General features: G+C 38.5%; 1 protein-coding gene across 7 annotated transcripts in view; it reads left to right on the top strand.

Moving 5' to 3' along the window:
• Positions 1–27,478, top strand: part of MCF2 (MCF.2 cell line derived transforming sequence) — a 125,149-nt gene that overhangs the window by 39,615 nt on the left and 58,056 nt on the right. For 3 of the 7 annotated variants that reach the window (XM_061408514.1, XM_061408513.1, XM_061408516.1), the window contains exons 3-10: positions 4,223–4,337; positions 6,499–6,589; positions 19,718–19,837; positions 20,673–20,789; positions 22,234–22,383; positions 23,172–23,305; positions 23,617–23,731; positions 26,696–26,815. In XM_061408514.1, coding sequence (XP_061264498.1) covers positions 4,223–4,337; positions 6,499–6,589; positions 19,718–19,837; positions 20,673–20,789; positions 22,234–22,383; positions 23,172–23,305; positions 23,617–23,731; positions 26,696–26,815 — 962 coding nt within the window. Of the gene's footprint in view, positions 1–4,222; positions 4,338–6,498; positions 6,590–9,261; positions 9,866–19,717; positions 19,838–20,672; positions 20,790–22,233; positions 22,384–23,171; positions 23,306–23,616; positions 23,732–26,695; positions 26,816–27,478 lie in introns of those variants that run through there. The other 4 variants (XM_061408518.1, XM_061408517.1, XM_061408520.1 and 1 more) reach the window with 2 other exon arrangements.

Here is a 27,478-nt window from a genome sequence, read left to right as displayed (position 1 = left end):
TAGTTCATTGGTGTTAAATACATTCACATTGTTATATAGCCATCCATCCACCATCCATTTCCAGAACTCTTCTTGTCTTGTAAAACTGAAACTCTCTGCTGCTGCTGCTGCTGCTAAGTAGCTTCAGTCCCGACTCTGTGCAACCCCATAGACAGCAGCCCACCAGGCTCCCCCATCCCTGGGGTTCTCCAGGCAAGAACACTGGATTGGGTTGCCATTTCCTTCTCCAATGCGTGAAAGTGAAAAGTGAAAGTGAAGTCGCTCAGTCGTGTCTGACTCTTTGCGACCCCATGGACTGCAGCCTACAAGGCTCCTCTGCCCATGGGTTTTCCAGGCAAGAGTACTGGAGTGGGTTGCCATTGCCTTCTCCATGAACTGGTTAAAAAATAACCCCTCATTCCCTCCTCCCTATAACACCTAGCAATTACCATTATATTGATACTTTCTGTATCTTCATATTTGACTATTCTTGGTGACTCATATGAGTGGACTCATGCTATATTTGTCTTTTTGTGACTAGCTTTTTTATTTCGCATAATGTCCTCCAGGTCTTTCTATGTTGTAGCATATATCAGAATTTCCTTCCTTTTTTAAGGCTGAAGATTATGCCATTGTATGATGAGTTAATTTGTTTACCCATTCATCCATTGGTGGACATTTGGGTTGCTTGCACCTTTTGGCTCTTGTGAATAAAGCTGCTCAATAGCATTACATATTTTTAGAGATACAGCAATAGGAAACCATCCCTCTTGTTTTAATCTGGCCAGATATCTGGGGGAAACTGCTTAAAGACAAGCAAATTCCTTTCAGGTGTTAGAGTAACTTGAACTATGCCATTAAACATTATAGTTATTGTATTAAATGGATAAGAACAGTTTACAAGTATATGTGTTATTTGTATGAAAATCCTTCTTAGGTGTTGAGAGTACAAGAGACAATCTTATTCCTTTTAAGTAGTTAAGTTATTTCTCCTAAAGTGATACCTACATGCTTGGTTTACCAAATGAGCATTTACTTTATAGATGATCCTAATTGGACACTTCAATCTGACTTCTGCTTTAATGATTAGAATTAGCAGTAATTGTGAATTAGTGGTGACTTAATGAGGTTTTATGTTTTTATTTTATAAGTGGTATAAATGTGCGATAGGCTTTCACTATTGAGATTAAGGGATGTTACTACTGAGATTAAGGGATTTTACTGAAGCTCCTCAGTGTTTTTAAAATTATGTTCAAATAGAAACACCCTTGGGACCTGTTTCCCGATCTAGATCACTCTCCATAATTTCCTTTCTTATCTGATCTTTGTAGTTTTCAAAATACGTCTTGCCTATCATTTCTTTTGAAGAAAGGGTTCCCAATGTTAAAAATAACAAAAACCTTCCTATTTAGAATATCAATATCTCCTTTCTTTTCTCACATGTTTACTACCTAGTACATACAGCACTTGTGCTTCCCTGATGGGTCAGTGGTAAAGAACCTGCCTGCCAATGAAGGAGATGTGGGTTCGATCCCTGATCTGGGAAGACCCCCTGGAGGAGGAAATGGCAACCCACTCCAGTGTTCTTGCCCAGGAAGTCCCACGGACAGAGGAGCCTGGTAGGCTGTGGTCTATGGGGTCGCAAAGACTCAGACATGACTTAGCGACTAAACAACAACAGCAACACTCGTGGGTACTCAGTGGTGATAACAGTTTATTGATTAGTTGATGAGAATCTACCCTTATAAGAACCAACATTCTCTCCTTTGATAGGTATGACAGTGAAAGTGAAAGTGAAGTGGCTCAGTCGTGTCTGACTCTTTGCGACCCCATAGACTGTAGCCTACCAGGCTCCTCTGTCCATGGGATTTTCCAGGCAATAGTACTGGAGTGGATTGCCATTTCCTTCTCCAGGGGATCTTTGCCTAAATACTGCCCGGCAAGTCTAACTTATATATATGTTGCATTATATGTTATATATTACTTATATTCCTAATTCTACACCATACCCTATCTATAGAGGCCCCTTGTTTCATGCTTGGCTAAATCTCTTGGTTCAGAGTTGTACAGTTTCTACTTTGAGTTCCTTTAAAATTCTTGGGTGGATGCCATCATTTTCCATGATTATCTTTCTTCATCTTGCTCTTTACGTCTAGAATGTTATAAAGATTTATCATCATTTGATTTATTATTTTGGTCTAGTTTGATTCATTACTTTGGCCTAGTCTGATTAAAAAAGTATTATGGGAATGGGGACCCTCCCTTAAGTTTCTGTTGAGAAAGATTAAGGCAAGGAATGAATTTGACCTTTTCCCAAGTGCTCTAGTGGAGAGTGTGTGTTCTGCTTTTGTTGGATAGAGTATTCTAGAAACATTACTTAAGTCACTGTTGTGAAATTGTTGTTCAGGTGTACTGTTTCCTAGTGAATTTCCCAGCTACTTCTTCTATCAGTAATGCAGAGGAGTGGTGAAATTTCTAACTAAAATTGTGGATTTGTTTATTTCTCCTTGGAGCTCTATCCATTTTGTTTCTTTTTTTAAAATATAAATTTATTTTAATTGGAGGCTAATTACTTTACAATATTGTATTTGTTTTGCCATACATCAACATGAATCCGCCACGGGTGTACATGTGTTCCCCATCTTGAACCCCCTCCCACCTCCCTTCCCATACCATCCATCTTTCTTGTATTTTGAAGCTCTGTTATCAGATACATAAGCACTTAGGAATGTTATGTCCTCTTAATGAATTTACCACCGTTTGATTATCAAATGATCTCCTAATTTTGACAAATCTATTTGGTCTGATATTAAACAGTCTCCTTTGAACTAATTAGCATGATATATCTTTTTTCATCTTTTTCCTTTTAATGCATTGTGCCTTTATATTTAAAGTCTGTTTCTCGTAGACAGTATATAGTTGGGTCTTGATTGTTTTATTCAATTAGACTATCTCTAACTTTTACTTGAAGTGTCAAAATCATTTACACTTCACATTTACAATCACATTATAATGTGATTATGCATATGGCTTGGTTTAAATCTATCATTTTACTATTTGTTTTCTATTTGTCCTGTTCTTTGTTTTTTCCTTCCATTTTTGCTTTCTTTTGGAATTAGTTGTTTTATCATTCTACTTTATCTCCTTTGCCTTTGTCATAGTTTTATTGCATATTGAATTTTTTTATATCTTATATCTCTATTCACTTAAATTCAGCCAAATAAGAATTACAACAAAATCTCTCAGAAATTTTCTTTTAGCAAGCCAGATTCAAAGGCCACCCTGCAACTTGCCTCCTAAAATAATCCTTCAACTTCCATTTAACACTAAATATGTATTGAGCACCTACTCTGTGCCCAGGTGTTAGGCTGACTATAGAGTGGGACCTTAGGCACATGGAATTTTCACCCCTGCACTTAGGTGGCTTTCATTCTCAATCCTCCAGGCTGTGTAGAGGGCTGTAGAGTGGGATGAACACTGAATTTTATACTTTGTGGTCTTTCTTTCTTTGCATTAGTAAGATTCCTATACCATTGTCGCTATTATTCCTTATGTTGTTTCTTCCACCAATCTATTAGAACATTACTTATTACCTGTAGTTTGTATACTATACTCTTCCATGTTCACCATGACTCTAAGTGGTCAATTTTTTCAAGGTTTCCACTTGTTATCAAGCTGTCAGTGACTCACTTTGAATTTAAACTCATAGTATTGGTATAGAAACATTTATTTCCCAATACCCATGGTTGTCCAATATGAGGGAACAGTGATATTTTCAACTATGTTTATTACACACATTCTGTGACATTTTTTGCTCATTTTGCTGTCTCTTATTCCTTCCTCCTTCCCCTCTTCCTTTCTTTCTTTTGTCTTCCCCCCCCCCCTCTCTTTTTCTTTCTTTCTTCTTTTCAATTTCAAAACCACCCTGTTGCATTTTTAAAAGATGTTTTGGCCATGCCACATGGCACATGGGATATTAGTTCCCCGACCAGAGATTGAACTCTCACCCTCTGCGTCGGAAACGTGGAGTCTTAATCATTGGCCCCCGGGTAAGTGCCCCACCCTGCCACTTTTTGCACTTAAGCAGGAGCATGGTGCCATTTTGGTTTCTGTGGAGGTCATCATCCTTATAAAAGTTGCATTGGCCCCAACCTGTCTTCTTTATCACCTCTCTCAAATCTAAAATCTTCTTTTTTACATTGTTATGACATAAATGTTAATGTGGTTTTTTATACTGTTTTAGGTGGCCGGGGAAAGGATGATGCTTGGATCATTACGTTTCCAGAAAATTGTAATTTCAAATGCATACCAGAAGAAGTTATAGCAAAAGTACTGACTTACTTGACATCTGTTGCAAGGTACAGCATTTCATTACATTGTTTTCTTCAATTTGGTTTCTTTTTTGGATACCTATTTGAATGTAATAACAAGAAAATGATGTTTTAGTGTGGCTATTATTATTGTAAATGATTTGTAAGACTCACTTTCAAATAGATAAGAAATAACTTAGAAGCTGAAGCTGACTCAACTTAAATTGCTATAAAAATTATACTGAGGATCTATGAAAACAAAATTGGGGGCCAAGAAGTATTTGTCCCCATGCAGAAGAACATAGGTTGAAAATGATGATCATACTTTAAAGTCTAAAAGAAACTGTCACTAGCTAATAGCTAGACAGATATTCTTCATTTCTTCCAAGGATAAAATAAGAAGACAAAGTTAAATAGACTCAAAAGTGATATTGAAATGGATTAGGAGTAACTTCTTGATATTAGAAATCATTTGAGATGAGAATGCTTTAAGGGGAAAGTTTCCGAAGCTCCCTTAAAGATTTTATTTAGTTTGCAAACAAGTTTTTTAAAGGAAATGTTTTCTGTTATTAATCCTGAAAACTAAGAAGGCATTAATCTAAAATGGTAATATTATGAAGAGTCTCATGAACAAAGTGGAGAAGGAAATGGCAACCCACTCTAGTACTCTTGCCTGGAAAATCCCATGGACAGAGGAGCCTGGTAGGATACAGTCCATGGGGTCGCAAAGAGTCGGACACGACTGAATGACGTTACTTCACTCACTTCATACTTTATCATTGGAGAAGGAAATGGCAACCCGCTCCAGTATTCTTGTCTGGAGAAGCCCATGGACAGAGGAGCCTGGCGGGCCATGGTCCACGCGGTCACAGAGAGTTGGACATGACTGATGTGACTAAGCATGCATGAACAAAAATCAAATCTCAGAAAACAAAATTTACACTGTACCTCTTAAAGCTTGAAAGTGGTCGCTTTAGGGCAAATAAAAGTTTTATTATCCATTACACTGCCTTCCCTCAAGGAACAGGTAAGAGATGTAACAGTGTTTTTCTGAATGAATTAATGGATCATTGACTTATGATGGATTGCCGTGAAGTTAAATCTGATGTCATGAAGAAGAGCTGTCTACAATGTTGACCCATGCCCCAAATCACAGTATTCCAAATCCATTTTAGTGGCATTTGCCTGTTTAAAAGATTAACATAAGTGGCAAAAAGAAATTTTAAAATGTAGAATATCAATATGTCAATCATATCAATAACTTCAGATATGCAGATGACACCACCCTTATGGCAGAAAGTGAAGAGGAACTAAAAAGCCTCTTGATGAAAGTGAAAGAGGAGAGTGAAAAAGTTGGCTTAAAGCTCAACATTCAGAAAACGAAGATCATGGCATCTGGTCCCATCACTTCATGGGAAATAGATGGGGAAACAGTGGAAACAGTGTCAGACTTTATTTTTCTGGGCTTCAAAATCACTGCAGATGGTGATTGCAGCCATGAAATTAAAAGACACTTACTCCTTGGAAGGAAAGGTATGGCCAACCTAGATAGCATATTAAAAAGCAGAGATATTACTTTGCCAACAAAGGTCCTTCTAGTCAGGGCTATGGTTTTTCCAGTGGTTATGTATAGATGTGAGAGTTGGACTGTGAAGAAAACTGAGCGCCATATAATTGATGCTTTTGAACTGTGTTGGAGAAGATTCTTGAGAGTCCCTTGGACTGCAAGGAGATCCAACCAGTCCATCCTAAAGGAGATCAATCCTGGGTGTTCTTTGGAAGGACTGATGCTAAAGCTGGAACTCTAATACTTTGGCCACCTCATGCGAAGAGTTGACTCATTGGAAAAGATTCTGATGCTGGGAGGGATTGGGGGCAGGAGAAGAAGGGGATGACCGAGGATGAGATGGCTGGATGGCATCACTGACTTGATGGACATGAGTTTGAGTGAACTCCAGGAATTGGTGATGGACAGGGAGGCCTGGCATGCTGCAATTCATGGGGTCGCAAAGAATCAGACACGGGTGAGTGATTGAACTGAACTGGTCTGATGGAATTAAATTGATTTTCCATTGTAGCACACTGTGATAGCTTTCCAAACCTGTCTTCGGGCCAGATATCACATGTAAATGTAAATCAGAAGTAAGGACATATTTAGCAAAGTTGGATTACTATTAAGAAAAACATATTACTTCCTCTTATCTTCTAGGCAAAATGGATCTGACTCCCGATTTACCATTATTCTTGATCGAAGATTGGATACCTGGTCTTCTCTCAAAATGTCTCTCCAAAAAATCTCAGTAAGTACCAATTTATTCTATAATAACTTCTTATTTTTGTTTTGCATTATACTTTCTGTTTGTGAGGGTACAGATTATTTTTATTCTGATGGAGGCTAAAAAAATAGATGGAACAGAGAGGTGGGAAACTAGAGAGAAGAATTGGTAAAGGAGATTGAGCTGAACAACTCTACTCAATAGAAAACCTTATAGGAAAGAATGAGTAGTTAATGGTTCAAGTTGAGTGAGAAGAGATTCATAGTCTCCTATGCCTTTCAAAGGAAGGCAGTTTTTTATGGGAACTTTTTATAAAACAGCAATAGCCATGTTGTATACACATTGTATATTGAAAAGTATAAAGAAGGAGGTTTAAAACAATAGTTAATAATCTAACCATCCAGAAATAAGCATTTTTTAACATTTTGGTGCGTATCTTTCTAGATTTTTCTTTCCCCTGGGATAGAGAGGGTAGGGAGTCACCTGCAAAATGACATATCTCCCTGGTAAGAGTCTAGTCCCTAGCTCCCCAAGACCCAGAGAGTCTCTAAAGGAGAAGTATGAGAGATGTGGTCTTGCCCACAGCTGAGATGATCTTTTTACATTATTAGGCTCATCTGGATATTGTCTGATAGTTCTTTCATAGAAAAGAGGGAGGTGAGGAACCCATAGGCTGTTCCTGAGCTGGTAAGAGTGGGGCTGTCTGTGGAAGTGCCATGTGGTCAACTTGCTCTATCAGACCAGAGAAGCTGGGAATCAATCCATGTTTTTCTTTGAGAGTTCAGTATCATCAACCAATGAAATTCTTCCTTCATCTCACAACCGACACGGAGGCCACACCCACCAGAGGCAGTTGGTTTAGTTGTGAAAGCAAGACAGAAATCTAAGTTGTTGGACTTCTGAACCAGTGTTCTTTTTTGTTCTACTAACTTGCTGACGAGTATAAGAAATACACTGACACTCACACGGTATCATGAATGAGATCATTATTGTTTTCATACCCATTATGAATTATTCCTCATCTTGGGCAAGTCAGTATGGTAGTTTTTCTGTTTATTTCTTAAAACAGAGGTGTTTAATCATAAGCAATGGAGAGAAGAATTAATACCAGATTCATGAAAATCACCAAAATAGTAAAACGTCGACTTTAATATAATATATTTTTGCGTTTTCAAACACTTTCACATTTATTAAGTAATGTTGATTCTCTTTGTTTCCTGATTAAGTCCTGTGGGTGGATGTCTTTATAAATTGTCCTATAGATGAGGGAATTATATTGATATGCGATATGCATTTTGGAAAGGTTATGTGATGAATCCAAGGTCAGATAGCTACGTAACCAAAAGAGTGGGAGCAAGAATTGAATTTTCATGAATTCCAGTTGGTGACCTTTCCACTTGCTGCTTCCTATCATTTTCCAAAGGACTTGTGGATAGACAAATACATTAATAATTTTTTTTAGAAAAAGGTAAAATTCCTTTGGAGAGAATATATCTGCCCTCTATGTACTGAAGACTCCTATCAGTGGGGCTGAATGATACTTATCCAGGTATTTATCATGCCCTGGCCTTTAGGATCAGTCCTTAGGCTTGTTGAACAAACTTTAGTTCATGATAAGAATCAAATATTTAACACTAAATATAGCACTTGTTATAATAAGGCATTTTTAAAATCCCCCAGCCCAGCTTTTTTTTTTTTTTTTTTTGGCCAAAACTACCAGTTTGATGAAATTAATTTTCATTGAGTGACTGGTTGGCATATGGCATCAGTTTTGGAATTGGGTCTTGATACTGCTTCGCTCGTGGCTCAGATGGTAAAGAATCTGCCTGCAATGCTGGAGACCTGGGTTCAATCCCTGGGTTGGGAGGATCCCCTGGAGAAGGGAACGGCTACCCACTCCAGTATTCTTGCCTGGAGAATCCCCATGGACAGAGGAGCCTAGAGGGCTACAGTGCATAAGGTCACAAAGAGTCGGCCACGACTGAGTGACTAAGTACAGCACAGCACTACTGATTTGGGGTCAATAAAGGAATAATGACTTGTTTCTTGGGAGGTGAAGCTCCCCTTTCTGTTTCCTAGGGATGCTGTCTCAGTGGGGAATTGAGAAGTCTGCCCAGCAAAGAGCTCTGCATCCAAGGTCCCTTTATTTGCATAATTGCCAGGCAGGAGTGGGGGTGCAGGTGATGAAGACATCTGACTGGCTATAGATTAGTTTCAGCGTTGTTTTATTTAAATATTTTAAATGTTTCTGCTTATGGTATAGTTTCTATACCCATACTCAAAAGCACATCAATTATATCTCAACCATTAATAGCCCATTGGACAGTGTTTGCAATAGAGGTAAATATCGAATACAAGCTAATTTCAAGAGTAAAAGTTGACATTCAGAAAGACTTTCTGGTGAAAACAGCCATTGTATAAATAGATCTAATTGTCTTCATATATTATTTTAAACTAGTGTCTGTGAAGTAATTATATGATTTGAAGACCTTAATTTCTAGATTTTTAAAGAAACTATGCAGTTAGGCTATACTTCATAATGATAGGAGACTATATATATATATATATATATATATATATATATATTTTTTTTTTTTAGTTACACGTTTTGGGGAAATGTTCCTTCGGGAAAGAATCCTACCCGTCTCAGAAAGTTTGCATGTTCTGTTCTTTTTAGATTATCATCAGGACAAAATCCCACAAACTATTAACCTTTCCCAGGCTTAAACCCAGAATAGAATTTAATAATAATAATAAAAAACAGAATTGAATTTCAAGTTACATAGCGGGGTAGGGCAAGAATAAAGATATCAGTTAATACTACCTTCACAAAGATTCTTAGCATTCCACCTTAAAAATCAAATTGCGCAGAGAAAGCCAGCCCCATCTAGCCCCTAGGAGGAGAGTTTTTTTTTTTTTCTTCCTCCACTCTTAGGAAAAGCCTGATCTTCCTGAGAAGTCCAGCACCAGCTAATCCATGAGGTTCAATCAGGCTAAGTAATTGGGGGAATGTGTGGACTCTGAATTACAATGAGCAGTAGGAAGGGATCTGTCAGCTGACTAATCAGAGATAGTGGGTTTTTTTTTTTTTTTGCAGCGCTGCCAGGGTGGTAATGGAAGCAGCCACGGTAGCTTTGTTTGATAGAGATTTTTGGCTGCCGCTTTTAAATACTACCTAAGACGCAGCTCATATTTCATCAATGTTGCATTGACAATTGGAAAAGAAGCCTGTTATTGTGTATAGGCGAGATGGCAGAAGCAACTCCCCCGAGAGGCAAGATGAGGTTCAGAAGGAATGCGGTAAGGGCTCTGCCTGCAGTCCTGGAAAGCCTGTTCCCAAGTTGAAGTGCAGGAATGCTGCAGCATGGTGCTATAGCACAAACTGCTGAATGGGGCTTTTCAGGACGGAGGGCGAAAATGGAGACTTGGATTTACGTGGATTTTATTGATGTGATTACTGTGATATGGACATAGGGCACTGTGATCTTAACAGTGATCACATAAATGTGATCAAATTTATGAGGAAGCATCCTTCGTCATGGTATTTAAGAGTGTATGAACAATATTGACTCACTTGGCAGAGTAGCTTAAAGTCACTAGTTATCAATTAAATAATATTGAACAAAAGGATTCATCCTTCTTTTTACCATGGACAAGTAGATTATGGTATCATGGACAGATCTGCAGATGACTTTATCAGTGTTTAAAAAGGCTACGTGTTACTGGATAAGTGAAAAAATGTTAAGTGTGATGATTTGAATTCTTTCTGATTTCAGTTTTTCCTCAAATTAAAAAAAAATATTTCCCCAAATTCAAATGTTAAAGATGCAGAATTGTAGCCCGTTGACTACCTTTTTTTAAAGGAAAAAAAGAGTGACTCACTGTTATTTATAAGCTAGAATTTAGAAATCTCTTCTTTCAGATACATTTTCAATTTTTCCCATCATTGGTTCACTTATATACCAAATTCCCAGCAAATTTCAGAAGGGCTATTTAGATGTCGTTTGGAGAAATGTGAAATAACACTAGCTAATTTAATAATTAACTGGTCATCAGTCCAGTTTTCAGTGCTGCTCTTTTTCTTTCAAAACTTAAGATAATGTTATTGATGCTATGATTTAAAAGCTTGTTTAAATAATCAAGACAACACACAAAAAAAATGTGAGAGTGACAATCAGTCATAGAACAGAATGACATTTGGAATCAAAAGTAAGATCAGGGAAATAAACCAGTAGGAATTTTATTCTTGTTGAATGTCAGTGAACATCCATGGGTGAGTAACTGGTTTATTTTCTAATAAAGCTCTTAGCACAAGATAGTATTTTTAAAATTACAGTTTAGGATATGAATCTTTTTATTTTGAAAAAATTGTATCTCCAGCTCTACACATGATTTTGTATTATGGGAATAATAACTTAAGATTTTTAAACAGACAGTTTACGGTGCACAAGAGATACCTGTGTGCACCTCACACAATACAATATTGGGTGCAACTGACATTAGTACTTTTGTTATGAAAAGTAATTGACTTAAGTGTTAAGATTCCTAATTCCTTTATATGCATAGATGTTTTCTCAGTTCTGAACTTCGTTTCCTATATATGCATGCATACATGCTCAGTCACTTTAGTCCTGTCCGACTGTTTGTGACCCCATGGATTGTAGCCTGCCAGGCTCCTCTGTCCATGGGGTTCTCTAGGCAGGAATACTGGAGTGAGTTACCATATCCTCTCTAGGGGATCTTCCCGACCCAGGGATTGAACCTTCATCTCATATGTCTCCTGCATTGTCACACAGGCTCTTTACCACTAGTGCCACCTGGGAAGTCCTTTCTGTTTATACACATACCTTAATATACACAAAAATTAATGCAACACACAAGTACTTAATGAGTAGGTATATCTAGTATTGTGCTACAGACAATATGGGTTACACAGGTAAACATGGAATGGCTACAGAGCTGAAAGAGCTGTCAATCTAGTAGAGAAGGCGGAACATGTTCATAAATAACTATTAAATAACTATTATGAAAGAACTTCTAGCTGGTGGGGAAGGCCTCGCAAAGGAGATGACATTTGTTTCGACCTTAAGGAATAGCATGCTGCTGCTGCTGCTGTTGCTAAGTCGCTTCAGTTGTGTCCCACTCTGTGCGACCCCATAGACGGCAGCCCACCAGGCTCCCCGTCCCTGGGATTCTCCAGGCAAGAATACTGGAGTGGGTTGCCATTTCCTTCTCCAGTGCATGAAAGTGAAAAGTGAAAGTGAAGTCGCTCAGTTGTGTCCGACTCTTAGCGACCCCATGGACTGCAGCCTACCAGCCTCCTCCGTCCATGGGATTTTCCAGGCAAGAATACTGGAGTGGGGTGCCATGGCCTTCTCCAAGGCATAGCATATGTGTCTGTTATCTTTCTTGGTGTCTTTCCTCTCTTTTTCTCTCAAATTAATTACTTGAAGTTGTTCGTAGGAACAGCTAGCTTGAAATGAAATTGATTGGATTAAGTCTAAAGCCTAGAACTATAGTGGAAGACAGATTTGTTCTGCTTGCATGGATACAACTTGACCAGAGTGAAAATTTGCAACTCAGCTGGTGACGCCATGGTTTGACTTGGAAGAATCTCTGGTGTTGGGCTGATTCTGGAGGCTACGATAGGTGGCACCTGGGAGGATGGTAAAGTGGCCTTAGAGACCACAGATAGGCTTCAGCTGGCTACTTGATGGAAATTGCAATGACTGTGAACAAGTGAGGGAGGTTGTTGAGAATGGATATGGGACAAGAAGGGTGAGCCACAAGGAAAGAGCATTGCTGGGGAGTATCCTACGCCTGAGGTCACTTGGCAAGGGATTTGGTGATCCGTGGAGTAACTCTTCCTTTCTGTACCCTTTCAGTGTGGGAAGAATGAGTGCAGAAGTAGCTCACAGCATTGGAAACTCTTCTCTATAGCTTGAGGTCATAAGATTTTTCTCAGCATATTCTAAAGTGATAGTTCCCACCTTACTGAGGTCAATCACATGCTAGCAACTCAGTATTAATACTCTGTAATGATATGAAATTGTAATGGTTTTGTTCAGTAGGCTCCGTGATGCTAAATTGTTTCAAACATTTGTTTTGACTGTTAGTTTTTGTCCCATTTTGTAGGTGTCAAGGTCAAGTTATTCCTAAAGGTAAGGCAGCCAGTCTGAGCATGCAGTCAGAGTGTGCGTTGTGAAGGACGTGTCTGAAAAGGGTTAAGTGTCCTGAAAAGAGCTTGGCTTTAGGATTCAGATTGGCCCGTGTCCTCCTGCTCCTTAGCAGGTAGCTGTAGCAAGTAGTTAGTGTACCATGCTGTGCTTCAGTTTGCCCATCTGTGGAAAGGCCATAACACCTACTTCACTGCAATGTTACAAAGGCTACATAGGATAATATACATAACAAGCCTGGAGCATATGTCCTAGGCTTTCAGTAAAGGGTTCCTTTCTTATTGTGACCCCATTTCTTTGCCCTAAAGATGCTCTAGGAGTATAAATTGTTTTTATAGTAAAATAATCAAACTTTTATGTGGTATCAGCCACTTGTAAAAGTTTTTAAAGAAGTAGCTAGGATAACTGAAAAGGGGGCAGAGAGTGTGTGAATTGCCTGTTTTAGATTCTGCATAAAATAACATTAAACAAGGTTAGTTTCCAGGCTTCAGCAGTGAAATGTATCAAGTGATGCCTTCGGTCCTTGTTATTGCTGTGCTAACTGTCGTGAGGCCATATAGTCGGGTGATCTGAAGGCAGGCACGAGGAGAAGGGATTCAGTGTCTTCTCTGGGAGGAGAAGAGGAGAGAAAGCGAATTATCTGCCCCTGAATTTGAAGAACCAGTAGGAGCTGCTTCCCAGGGCTGGGGTGGGGCTGGGCTCAGAGATGGAGAAATGGCTCTGAGCCCTGTGAAGATGGGCAACATGTTCATTTTTACCAAGGCGCCTTTAAGCAGTCACATGTTGGAACTACAAAAAAGAAAAAAAAATCTCCTTCAACCAGTGCCTAAAACCAATGTCGTTTCCTCTCTCATGCTGCATGCTTTTTTTTCTGTAAAGAAAAAAGCAATCAAAGAAAACAAGGCTGACCCTTGCTCACATCCTTTTGCTTTTTTGACAAGCTCTCGAAACGATTTATAGTTTTAAAATCTAGGGTTTATTTGGGCGAAAATAGAAACTGTGCCTTTTCATGTTTATATAACCAACCAGATTAGAGGTCTGTAAGGCAGCATGCTAGAGAATGTAGAACATCATTTCCCCAAACCGAATGGGAAAGCTCAAAGGTCTGGAGCTGTATTTGCTGTAAGCTAGAATTTCTTGAAGAATTACTTAGCATCACAAAAACTTAGCATATTAGTTCCCAGTTGCTACTGTAACTAACTACAAACTCAGTAGCTCAAAATAACCCAAATGTATTGTTACAGTTCTGGAGGTCAGAAGTCCAACTGAGTCTCACTGGGCTAAGACCAAGATATCAACCGGGCTTCTGAGGCTTTAGAGGATAATCAATTTTCTTGACATTCTAGTTTCTAGAAGCTGCCCACATTTCTTAGCTCATGGCCCTGTATCACTCTGACCTCTGCTTCTGTTGTTATATCTTCTCTGATTCTCGTGCCTCCCTCTGTTTAATAACTCTACTTGTGATTGCATTGTTCCCACCCAATAATCCAGGATTATTTCCCCATCAGAAGGTGAGGTGAGGTGTTAGTCGCTCAGTCATGTCCAACTCTTTGCGACTCCATGGACTGTAGCCCTCCAGGCTCCTCTGTCCATGGAGTTCTCCAGGCAGGAATACTGGAGTGGGTTGCCATGCCCTTCTCCAGGGGATCTTCCCAACACAGGGATCAAAACTGGGTCTCCTGCATTGCAGGTAGTTTCTTTACCACTTGAACCACCAGGGAAGCTCTGAAGATTCTTAACTTGATCACATTTACAGAGTCCCTTTTGCCTTGTAACATATTCACAGGTTCCAGGGATTAGGATGTAGACATCTTTGGGGAACCTTTATTCTGCCTACTACACTCAATTCCTCCAGTTGTGAAATGAGGGTAAAAACAGAATCTACTGCAGATAAAATACTTAGCATAATGTCAGAGTAATGTTCACAATGAGGAAAATTCTCATAGTAGTCACTCAATAAAAAGCAACACTCCAACCCATGGCCATCAAGCCAATCTCCTGTTCCTACCATAAGGTTTTGAGAGGCCCTGAAGACATATAAAAATGTATGTACATGTGTGTATATATATATATGTGTGTGTGTGTGTGTGTATGTTTGCTGGAGAGAAGCTATGAAAAGTCATTCATATGAAGTTGTGGATTTACTGCAATTAGTTTGGCAGTCACATATTTAAATCTGGGATAAGTGAGTGGGACTGGGATTAAAAAGTCAAGTGTATCTGATTCATACGTGGGATCTAATGGACATGAGGGATAGAAACAGTATACTTGGTGTGAACTGTATAATTTAGTTTTCTAAAAAATGTAACTCTGACAAATCAAATGAATTGTTTGAGTGCCACCCAGTTGTTTAGTAGTTTTGCCTACTAAATAATAGCTGTTGCCTACAAGTTATTTGTTCCTTCAAATGGCTTAGATTTGAGAGTAGCTATCAGTTTAATGGATCCGTGTATTCAAGGAAGATTTGCATGGTGGCTCAATAAAATTATCCTATAATGAACAACATTGCAAATGTGATTATACAGGCAATAAATGAAGTGTTCATCCTTGATAGTGCTTTTTCTTTAGAAATGCAAATTTGGTAGGCTTTTTGTGATAAGCAAATCACTGAACATTTTGAAGGAATTAAGGGAGGAGAAGGTATGATAAAATAATCAGGAAGTCTTACTTAAGAATGATCTGATTAGAATGTAGAAATATTTTTAGAAGCATTTTATTCAGCTTTGAATGTTTATAACTATTTTATCAAATAGACAGAATAACTGATTTAATAAAACAACCAACACGAAACCTCTGACTTAGGAGCAGCTGAACACCCCCAAACCCTGCCTGAACTCTCTTTCCCATGGATTCTGTGGACAGTGATTCTGCATCTCTCTCTTTTCTGCTTTGTCCCCTATTGTGTGATCAGAGGCCTGACTACTGGGACAGCCTTGTTCTCCTAGGAGTGGCAGGGTAGAGACCAGGGCCTGACCTCGGGCAGAGAGTCACCACATGGTTTTCTCTATTCCTGTAGTATCCTCCCCTACCCCCACCCCCAGTTTTGGATGGGGGCGAGTATACCAGGCTTTAAGTTGGTCATCCCTGGGGTCGGTCGCACATCTAGAGATTTCTAATGCAATACCAGAAAATATGACATTAAGGAAAGTCAGAAAAAGACAATGAAGCCATATCAACCTAGAGTCCATGAAAGAATAAAAATAAGAGTACTTTAAGCGCTTTAAGTGTTGGCAAAAGTAGGATGCTTTCCATTTCACTTATTTATTTTTCATTGCACTGGGTCTTTATTGCTGCTTGGGCTACTCTTTAGTTGCAGTGAGTGAGGCCTACTCTTCACTGACGTGTGTGGGCTTCTCATTGCAGGGGCGTGTCTTGTTGCAGAGCACAGGTTCTAGGTGCTTCACAGCCGAGCACAGGCATGGGCTTCAGTAGTTGCAACACATGAGTTCAGTAGTTGTGCCTCCCGGGTTCTAGAGCAAAGGCTCAACAGTTGTGGCACACGACATGTGGGATCTTCCTGGACCAGGGATTGAATCCGTGTCTCCTGCATTGGCAGACAGATTCTTCACCACTGAGCCACTAGGATAGCCCCTTGATTCCATTTAAAAGTGAAAAAATAAGCTGAGTCAAGGCAGTTAAGTATAATACTAATACTGGTAATTTGCCCATGTGAAGAAGGAAAGACTTAACTCCTAAAATGAATTCTATTTCAGGGTAGTAATAGAATTAGTGCTCTCAGTCTAGAAATAGGTCCAGAGTTCTCACAAGTCCCTGTCTGAGTTTCCCTTAAGCAAGCCTTTATCCATAGCCTGAAAAACCTTTTGTCTAAGTCTACTTGTGCATAAGTCCAAGAACCCTAAGTAAATTAAAAAAAAAACAAACTATCTATTAGTTTTTTCTAGGGTTGACAAAGTAGCTTTATATTTATTATTTCTTTTAATTTTTATAACAACTGTGGGAGGTATTATACCATTCTTAGCATAAACTAAAGTATACATTTGTACATAATAGACAGTGAAGAACAGGGAAGCCTGGTGTGCTGCAGTCCATGAGGTCACAAAGGGTTAGACATGACTTAGCAACTGAAAAACAACATAATAGACAGTAGGATATACAGTATCATTGGGACTCTCTGTTTCTGTTTCCAGTTCTCTATACTTGTTTGCTTTGTTCTTTGAAATAAGCTTCCTCTGGCTGTAGGGGTCATGGCTAACCAGTGGCCCTGGAACTGCACCCTCTAAGTTTCCTTCCCTTAGTGCTAGTTCAAAAAATGCTAGTGTGAGACTTGGATTCTGCTTACATCAAATTTTCATCCCATGACAAATCATTGTGTGTTAGGAGGGCAAGGTCATGTAGAAAGATAACAGTTCTCATTAGGAACCAATATTAAGATTAATAAGAGACTGTCTTAGTCTTTATGGGCTGCTATAACAGAATACCATAGACTGTGTGACTTATAAACAACAGAATTTACTTCTCACAGTTCTAGAGTCTGAAGTCCAAGCTCAGGTTGCTGGCAAATTCTGTATCTGGTGAGAGCTCATAGATGGCCTGCTTCCTTCCTGCTTCATAGATGGCCATCTTTTCTGTGTCCTCACATGGCTGAAGGAGTGAAGGAGCTCTCTGGGGTCTCTTTCTTAAGGGCACTAATCCCATTCATGAGGGCTCCATCCTCATGACCTTGTCATCTCCTGAACACCCCACCACCAAATACCTTCACATTGTGGCTTAAGTTTCAACATAGGAATTTGGTGGGGAGAGGATGTAGAATCTCATGGGAGGGGAGGGTAGTGCAGACATGGCCCCCTTGGGGAGTGATCAGTTGGATAGCCATCCCAATTTGTGTCTGTTTGTAATCATTGTTTAATTTACTGATTTAAGCTTGTGCTCCTTTCTTTTCCCTATTTGTGTCACATTCAGTTCTCTTTCCCTCACTTTAGTTGTCATTGCTACTTGTTTATGGTTTTATCACCATCTCGAATTAAATTTTAAAAATTTCCACTTTTGAATGTCATTTCAGAGTCTAGGTCTTATCCCTCTATGAAAGTTATTCTTTTTTTAAAAATTGACTGTATTGTTTAGTGCAGATTTAGGTTCACAGTAGAAAGTACAGACTTTCCATATATACCTGCCCCCACAGTATCTTATTAATTTTTCTTTTATAGTTTTTCTCAATTATTAGTATTTCAGCATTCCTGAAAGATGACTGTATTTAAAGCATTTTGAGCATATTTTGCTTTATTATGCTTCACTCTGCTCTTTTGAGGCTGATGACTCCCAATTCTATATTCCAAGTCTAGGCTTCTTTCCCTCCTTCCTTGTACATCCATTTGTCTGATGGACATCATCTGATTGTCCTGCTGACCCTTCCAACCCAATAGGTCCAGGAATAAGAATCAGTATCTTATCCCCCTCCTGAAAGCCTGCTTCTCTTGTGTTCCCATGTCAATGAGGGTTGTACCATTCACCCAGTTAATTACTCAAGCCAGAAATCTGGAAATTGACTGTCATAGTCATTCTTTTCTCATCAGACATATCCAGTTATCATACTTTGCACATTATACCTCCTAAATTCTACCCTTATCCCTGTTGTTGTTGCTGTAGTTCAGAAACTCATCATCTCTTGCTTAGATGACTGTTCCAGCATGCAAACTCATCTGTTTGCTTCCATTCTTGTCCATATCCAGTCCATTCCCAAAGCCAAAGTGATCCTCCTAAAATGCAAATCTAATTATGTTGCTCTGCTACTTAAAAACCCTTAAGAGTCTCCCCTTGCATCCAGGAAAAGACCCAAGATCTTTCCTGGTCTGGATCCTGCTCATCTTTCTAGCACCATCTCCCATGACTACATCTCTCCACCCTCCGGCAGCATCTTCCTCTAGCTTTCCTGACTGGGACCTCTTGATGTAATACAGTCTTGGGTACCAATTCAGACTTCACCAGTTGAGCCAAGTTATACTTAAACTCTCTGAGCCTCACTTTCTTTATTTGTAAAAGCGGATTGCCTAACTACTTCACAGGATTGTTATGAAGAGGAACTGTGATGATGTTAGCAAAATACTTGGCATACAGTAAGCATTTGAATGTGGTACTTTATTACTTATATCAGGCCATATTATTCCAGCCCTTGTGAATTTTGCATAGGGTCCTCCTTGTCTTTTGCACTCTTTCATTTAACAGTTACTTCTTGACCACCTACTATATGCCAGTATTCTAAGAAGTTGGAAAACATGGATACACCAGAAAAACAGTCTGATCCACTTTATTCCTCTTTAGGCAAGTCCTTTTTGACATTCCTAGGTCTAGGATGCTCTGTGCTACACCTTCCTGTTGTATATTATTCTAATTCCCTTGTTTCATTTATCAACTAATCATGCTATAGAGTAAATGATGCTAATGGACTCTAGACTATCATTTTCTTACAAGCTGGGTAGGGACTGTATGTTATTAATTGGTGTACACTGAATGCTAACAGTGCCTGATAATCATTCACTTAAATATGTGGAGGAAACATGTAGAAGATATTTGGTGAATGTCTCTTGGATGAAATAAAAATACAAGTCCACAAAATAGTTTTCTTCCATTGTTTACTGCAGGTATTCACTATTTCAGCTCCCTTTAGGCTTTTAGGGCTATCCTAGAAATCTGCCTCCTGATTCTGTTTTGCAAGGATTAAAAACAATTTGAGTACAAAAACAATCATGTTTAAAATGAAGCTTAAGAGTGTAATTCAGTGTGAGAAAATTCCAGGCCACAAGCACTGCAAGGATCTGACCTGATGACCTTACATTCATTTCATTTCTATTTTCGTGTTTTAAGATGTTATCAGCATCCATTTTTTAAGTTTTATCTTTTCAGTGGTTTTTATGACTTTAGAATTTGTTTTCTTTGATTATATATTTTTTGCCGTGTGCTCACTCGAGTGCATGTTTTGACAATTTTTTCTTTTTTTCCTGTGCTGTTTTTTTCCCTATAGTCTTCATTCCCTGGGAACTTGCACTTGGTTTTGGTCCTTCGTCCCACCAGTTTTCTCCAACGAACTTTCACAGACATTGGATTTCGATTTAGTCAGGAAGATTTCATGCTCAAATTACCGGTAAGAATATATTATTTAAGTGTTTTGACCCTTTCTCATGAAGAATTTGTATCATGTTGTTGTTATTTTACATGTGGTCACAAGTGCATGTAAAAGAAAAAAATTTAGATTTTGTCTTCCAAAAATGTAAATTCAAAATGCCTTAAAGTCTTCTGCTCCTACTGTTAAAGTAAAGGAAAAGATTAGTCAATTTGTAACAAAGCAGTTCGTTTTGAAAAAAGATGTAAATCCCATATGTTATATATGTGTGTGTGTGTATATATATATGTGTATGTATTTGTGTGTGTGTATAAAATCAGGACATTTTATTTTTAGAGAATAAAATGAATGTGTGTTTTATGTATTTGACCTCCCATGAACTTACATCCTGAGCAGTTCAGAGTAGCTTTTTTTTTTTTTTTCCAGAAGATATTTTTATACACTTTTAGTGTAGGAAATAAGAGTGCTCATAAATTTTGCTACTTTTGCAAAGATCAGTCCCTCATGATAAATTATAATTTACTATAGAAAGCCCTTCCTTTGTCATGGGCTTAACATTCTTTCAGAGGGTTGACCACAGACAGTGCAAAATTTTTAGGTCAGAGAGAATCAGGTGTTTGGGTTTCTATGGAGATTACTTTCATTTTACAGAGAAATGTTTTGTAAATGAAAACTATTATTCCTTGAGGGAAGGTAGCGTATCCATGTGTGTGGGGATGTACAGGAGAGAGTTGTTAGAACCATTTATAAAAGATAAATTTCTGCTAAACGAATGCTAAAGTTCATTGTACAGTTGGCTGTGTGGAGGAGTGCCATGGAGGGCAGTTAACGGTATCTTTCTCGCTTATTTGTATAGGTTGTTATGCTGAGCTCAGTTAGTGATTTGCTGACATACATTGATGACAAGCAGTTAACCACTGAGTTAGGCGGCACCTTGCAGTACAGCCACAGTGAATGGATCACCTTCAGAAATGTATGTTTCTTTTGCCCTTACTGTAGAGCCTGTAGTTCATTTTTGAAATCTAGTTCTAGAATTTTTTTTTTCTTCCTTGGGAAAAACAGATTTCTGGGGTTCCTATTTTTCAAAAACATATAATTCAACGTCTTGATTTTCTTGCTTAGGAAATATCTAGAAATGATGAAGAGTCACTGAGGATGGCATTTAAATGAGAGGCCTAGGGAATAAGGAGACCTTACTCTGCCCACCCTCTCCTGTGGCCGTGTAGTAACTTGAAGAAACCAAGGGTTTGGGTTCAAATCCTAGCACTGCTGATTTTTATCAATATAACTTTGTGCAAGTTGTAAAAGCTCTCTCAGCCTCAGTTTTTCCAACTATACAGTGGGAAGAATAAGACTTTACCTCATTGGGTTATTGAGAAGATTAAATAAGATTACAGATGTACCATGTTTGACACTGTGCCTGGCCTATGGCTTGCCCTCAGAAAATGAGAGTCATCTTATTAATCTCATCAGTCTAGTGATTCTGCTGGGGGCAGTTAAATTTATAGCAAAAATGCCTTCTGTTCTAGAAATGTATGGATAAGCAAGGGCTCTGTGCCTCACTAGAGTGAATTTGTCATATAAGAGTCTTCTAATTCCAGAGGGATGGGAACCCTTCTGAAGGAAATAATGATATTTACTTAAATCAGGATTTTATTTTCCTCATCTTTATTTTCATTCAGCAGTCCTGTTCATTCATATGAAAGTGAGTCGTCAAAATAAGCAGTGGCTTGCCTTTAATAACCTAGAAAGCTAAAAATAAAAGAGCAGATGCCTTGAGTTACATGGTAAACAGAGGGTTTATATAGTCTCTAAATGTTGTCCTTTCTCTAAGTCACTGATTTTGGAAACAAAATGAACAACCAAACCTTACTTGACATTTTAGGGCAGCAGAGCCTTTGGGGTCATAACTTCAAATCTTCTCCAGAACTTGAAATGAATTATTGTGACTAATGTTCCTCTGTCATCTTAGTCCATCAAATGCTAACACTTGTTCATAAATGATAATAAAGTGGCTTTGATGGTCTCATATCTCTTCAGAAGTAGTTATTATTAAAACAATTGTGCAATTCCAAAATTAAATAGAATAAGGAACACACAATGTTTTGCCAGATAATAAAACAAATTACTCAGTACGTGGCATATTTAAGAAACGGTTTTCATCATTGTTTGAGAAATAAGTACAGATGTTTAGATATTCAAGAAGTCTCTTCACCTCACTAAGTTTCTTAGGGGCTTAGATGCAAAGTTAGGGTTCATTGTCAAGGCCAATGCTAACTTTCCTTGCAGAGGAGAGGTCATAGTATATGTCTTGGCTGTCATATCTAAATGAAAGTTAATATAGTTGCTGGTCTAGGTTTTGATATGCTGGCCAAGTTACCACAGAATTAAGAGAATCATGCACGGGCTCTTTGCAGGCTATAGAAAATTTTGCCCTCACAGTGAAAGATACGGCTCAGATGTTACAGTCCTTTGGAACTGAACTGGCTGAGACAGAACTACCAGGTGACATTCCTGCAATGGAAGAAATTCTTGCAATTCGTGCTGAAAGGTACCACCTGTTAAAGGTATGTCTGATAGGGGAGACAAACCAAAATTTTCCATGGTCTTTCTTTTGATAGAGAGGTGTTGAGTGTGTCTTATTTCACACAGATTGCTGGGTAGGGAGACAAAAAGAGATGTTTATATGGTGTAAAGCACAATATTAAAAAAAGAGTACGAGAGGAGGATGTCCTGGATATGTTGAATTTAAGTGGCCCTTTTTTTGAAATGGTGCCCCTCCCCCTTCCCTCTCCCCATCCATAACCACTAGTTCTCTGTTTCTTTTTTCACTAGTTTGTTTTACTTTTTAGATTCCACATATAAGTGACATCATATGGTATTTGTCTTTCTCTGTCTGACTTATTTCACTTAGCATAATACCCTCCCAGTCCATCCATGTCGTTGCAAATGGCAAGATTCTATTCTTTAATGGCCGAGTAGTTTTCCATTGTATATATATATGTATGTATACCATATCTTCTTTATCCAGTCATCTGTTGTTGGATGCTTAGGTTGCTTCCATATTAAATTAGAACTTTCTACCAGTGAGAGGAAGCTACAAACTGAGCCTTGGGGTACTTGTGCCTATAAAATTGGGGACTGTAAATCTGTCTCAATAGGCAGAAGCTTCTTGGAGATTCTTGCAGCTTTTGGATTCCATGGTACTGAGGTAGTTCTTGACTTTTCAGTGATGAAAGCAAAGGCTGTGCTAGAACTATGCTATTCTGCATCTGTTGCTGTATGCTGCCTTCTACCCAGCTCATTCAGAATAGGTGCCCAGCAGGCTGACACTTCCTATTTTGCCTTTGTACAGAAGGATATCACAGCTGTAACCAAAGAAGGAAAATTTCTGCTAACAAATCTGGAAGTGCCTGTTGCTGAGGGTGCTGTGAGTTCAAGACTTGAAAATCATCAGCCGACTAGTGGTGACTGGCAAACTATTAATAAGTAAGTAGTATTCTTTGGGGTTTAGAGTTACTTATCTTATACTTTTGATAGGGAATTATATATTTTTGTGGCTACCTGTTAACCTACAAAAGTATTCCTGGACCTCTGGCATTCAAGCTGAGAACTCCTCCCCGTGTTGACCCACAGATATTAGTTTGCTCATAGGCGAGATTCTGTGGACACTGATAGTCTCTACCTGGACCAAATGTCATGGGCTGTGACTTTGCCTATAATTCTTAACATCCAAAGCAGGGTTATCTACCTACCTGCAATACAAATCATTGGTTTAATGATGATTTTGCTTTGTTAAGATTGCTGACTCAAGTACATGATATGGAAATAGCTTTTGATGGATTTTGGGAAAAACACCAGCTAAAAATGGAGCAGTATTTGCAACTCTGGAAGTTTGAGCAGGATTTTCAAGAGGTCAGTTAAAACTTTTCTTGGGTACAGTTTCTTTTGTTATGCTGGAGGTTCTTACTCCTTGATCATCAGAAACACAGTCTCACAAGATGCAGGATGCCCATGTATACCCCCAGAGAGGTGAAAAGGAGGCAAGTGTGAGTGTGCTTTGACTTAGAATGAAGAAAAGAGCTACGAAAATGCCAACACTTATACTTCTCTGGCTCAGGCTCATTTCTTATGGGAAAGCACTTAAGGGGCTAACGTAGATGACAGGGGTAAAGTTGCTGTCTGCGTTGATGTTTGATATTCAAATGTATTTTAGATGTAAAATACTTTCAGACTATGGGAAATCTACCAAGGGAATAATACTAACTTCCTTCATGATTTTTAAACTACCATCTACCTATGCTGACGATATTTAATATGATCTAACAAAACATTTTTTTCTGATTCAGCGACTTATTTCTATAAAAAAGCTTGATGGATGAGATTAAATTGTGTTTAATTATACATTATTTAAAAGGTTATAAGTATATTCTAGTTCTGTCCTTCTGGAAAATCCATCCTATATGGTCAAGAGACATAGCTTCATTTTCCTTTCCCTTTATAGTCGGCCTCCATGCTTCTACCAGTCTCTGTCATAGTATTTTCCCAGGGATCCAAGGAAAAGTCACTTCTCTCTCTTACATGTGGTCAGCCTGTTTCTGCCCATGAATGGCTGACTTGCCTAGTATTTCATTTGTTCTAGCCAAATCAGTTGGGGGAGGGGACCCAGGGCTCAGTTATTACCAGCCTTTTCCCTCTGGTGATTCAGATTTTGAAGTGTCAGGCTCTCGGTAAAACTTTTCTTAAAGAAAGAATAGGTATAGAACAGTCTTTTGGACTCTGTGGGAGAGGGTGAGGGTGGGATGATATGGGAGAATGGCATTGAAACATGTATAATATCATATGTGAAACGAATCATCAGTCCAGGTTTGATGCATGATACAGGGTGCTCGGGGCTGGTGCACTGGGATGACCCAGAGGGATGGTATGGGGAGGGAGGTGGGAGTGGGGGTCAGGATGGAGAACACACGTACACCCGTGGTGGATTCATGTTGATGTATGGCAAAACCAATACAATATTGTAAAGGAATTAGCCTCCAATTAAAATAAATAAATTTATATTAAAAAAATGAAAGAATAGGTCAGATTACTCTTGGGCCTTCCAGATATTAATGTCTGTCCCTCCTCTCCAACCAAACACATGTAGCAGCATTACTTTTCCTGAACAAACCCATTGTGCCTCTACTTATATGTTAATTTGCCTCCAGGTTGCATTGTCATCCTGTGGTTATAGTCTGTTCTGTGAAGTCGTTGTTGCCTCTGATCACTATTATTGTTTGTCATGAGTCTGAATCTCACTGACACAATCTGTCTCTCATAGTGACATAGGCTCTGATAGGTTCATAGCAGATAGGTTCTGAATATTTAGGCATTTAACTAAATAAAAGCATATGTGGGAATTTAAACTTGTAAGAAAAAACTTGAATATTCTCAAACTTGAGATCCTCTTGAGCACACAAAATAGGAATATTTTCTTGCATAATCACAGTACAGTGGCCATATTTTTTACATTTATGAATAATGTAATACTTTTCTATTATCTGCAATCAGCATTCCAATTTTCTCAATTGACTCAATCATGTCCTTTATATCATTTTCCTGCCTCAGCACAGGATCCAGTCTAGAGGGTCAGGTATTGCATTAAGTTGTCATGTGTCTTTAGTCTCCTTTAATCTCTAATGTTTTTGTAGCCTTTCTTTGTCTTTTATGACACTGACATTTTGGAAAAATACAGTCGTTTTTAAAATAAAATGTTCACCATTTTGAGTATGTCTGACATTGTCTCATGATTGGATTAACCTGCATATGACCAGCAAGAATACTGCATATGTGATGTGTCCTTTGGAGGGTTTTGGTCACCCTTTCAGGGTGCTGTTGAATTTCTCCATACTACAGTTACTTCCCCCCACCACCCCTGCCTGCCCTTGCAACTGGTCGGAAATATTGGGTTGGCCAAAGGTTCATTCAGGTTTTCCTGGAAGATGTTATGGAAAAACCCGAATGAACTTTTCGGCCAACCCAATATGTAGGGAAAAAATGTAAGGCCATGCAATTATCTTGCTCCTCATCAAAAATTCATCAGTGTATCATCAGTTGATGATTCTTGCTCCAACCAATCTTTACTATGATAGTTGTGAAATGCTGATTTTTTGTGTAGATATGTCATGAGGTTGTAGCTGTTTTAGGCCCACCAATAGGAACAAGAGCACAAGTCATTTTGAAGATGCTAGAAAAATGTCTGTCAAAAATGCCCTTTAGTACAATATTTATCTACTTATTGGGCTTAGGACTTCATAGCTTTTAATTCATTATGTTCTTGACTGTTCTGTTGTTTGCACCTGGCTGTTGTGTCCTTGTGACATGTCCAGACATTTTTATCAGTTCTTTACTTTCTGGCATAAAGAGATGTTCCAAGCTTATCGTATTCCTGTTCTGTCTCAGCCCTGGAATCAGCCAATTTCCTATGAAGCCCCAATTTCTTTTTCTGGAAAATGATTTTCAAAACCAAGGTCTGGGTATTAGATGTGCTCATTGCTACTGAAGGGTCTTTGTTTCTAGAGCCACTCACCATACAGCTAGGGAATATATGTGCATGTATATGCACGTATGTATACCTCTATTCATGTCCACATACAAATGCCTTCACATGTACATTGTGATCTTTTATAAATCATCAGTGCACACTGATGTCTAGCAGGTTAAATTTTAACAGATTATATTGATTTCTGTGAATAAGATATCTGAAAACATTTTCCGTATGTGTGATTTTTCCATGTTGAGGTTCTTAATTAATAGCATTTACTACAAAGCTTGATTATTAGGTGAAAAGGCTTAATAATTTGCGTGCTTTGAAGACTTTTTCTCCTCCCCTACTTTTAGCTCGTGAGTGAAGCTGAACTTATACTAAATCAACAAGCGGAGTTGGCAGATGTAACAGGGACTATAGCTCAAGTGAAACAAAAAATTAAAAAGTTGGAAAACTTGGATGAAAATTCTCAGGTAAGATTATATTTTAGATATGCAGTGTCTCTAAAGAGTATAATAGTTACATTTTGATGTCTTTTGGTAGTATAAACCCTTATGACTAGTCTCTTGTAACAACAGTCTGTATGATGGGCTCAACAATATTTGTCTATTCTGTTCAGTGTGGGCCTGAGATGAACTTGCAGACATCTCATATAGTTGTAACTGTTTCAGGCCCATCCATAGGAACAAGAGCATACATCATTTTGAAGAAGCTAGAAAAATGTCTATCAACAATGCTGTTTGGTATTTGGAAACGATGGAAACCTTAAAAATATAATTCCTTAAATAACCATCATTTGATATATGCAACTGAATCAGACACAGATTCATATAGATAGGTCTATTTAGCCTTACCAGCTGTGTGGCCTTGGGTAAACTAAGTTTTCTAAACCTCTGTGTCCTTATCTATAAATTGGGGATGTGATGACCTACTTTGCAGAGTGATTATTAGGAATTATTTGGATGCTGTGGATAAAACACTTAGCACAGTACCTGGGATATATGGACATAAAGCATAAATACTCACAAGAGCCAGCTGTCATTTATTCTGCTGGTCTTAAAGCTTGAACTCAAGGCTTTACACTCAACACATTCTAGCTTTGCTCTCCTGTCTTGTATGTGAGAGCGAGGCTGTTG

This window comes from Bos javanicus, chromosome X (genome assembly GCF_032452875.1).
Source record: "Bos javanicus breed banteng chromosome X, ARS-OSU_banteng_1.0, whole genome shotgun sequence".
Classification (NCBI taxonomy): Eukaryota; Metazoa; Chordata; class Mammalia; order Artiodactyla; family Bovidae; genus Bos; species Bos javanicus.
The sequence above is the reverse complement of the archived record's forward strand: the minus strand, read 5'-3'. Positions and strand labels throughout refer to the sequence as shown.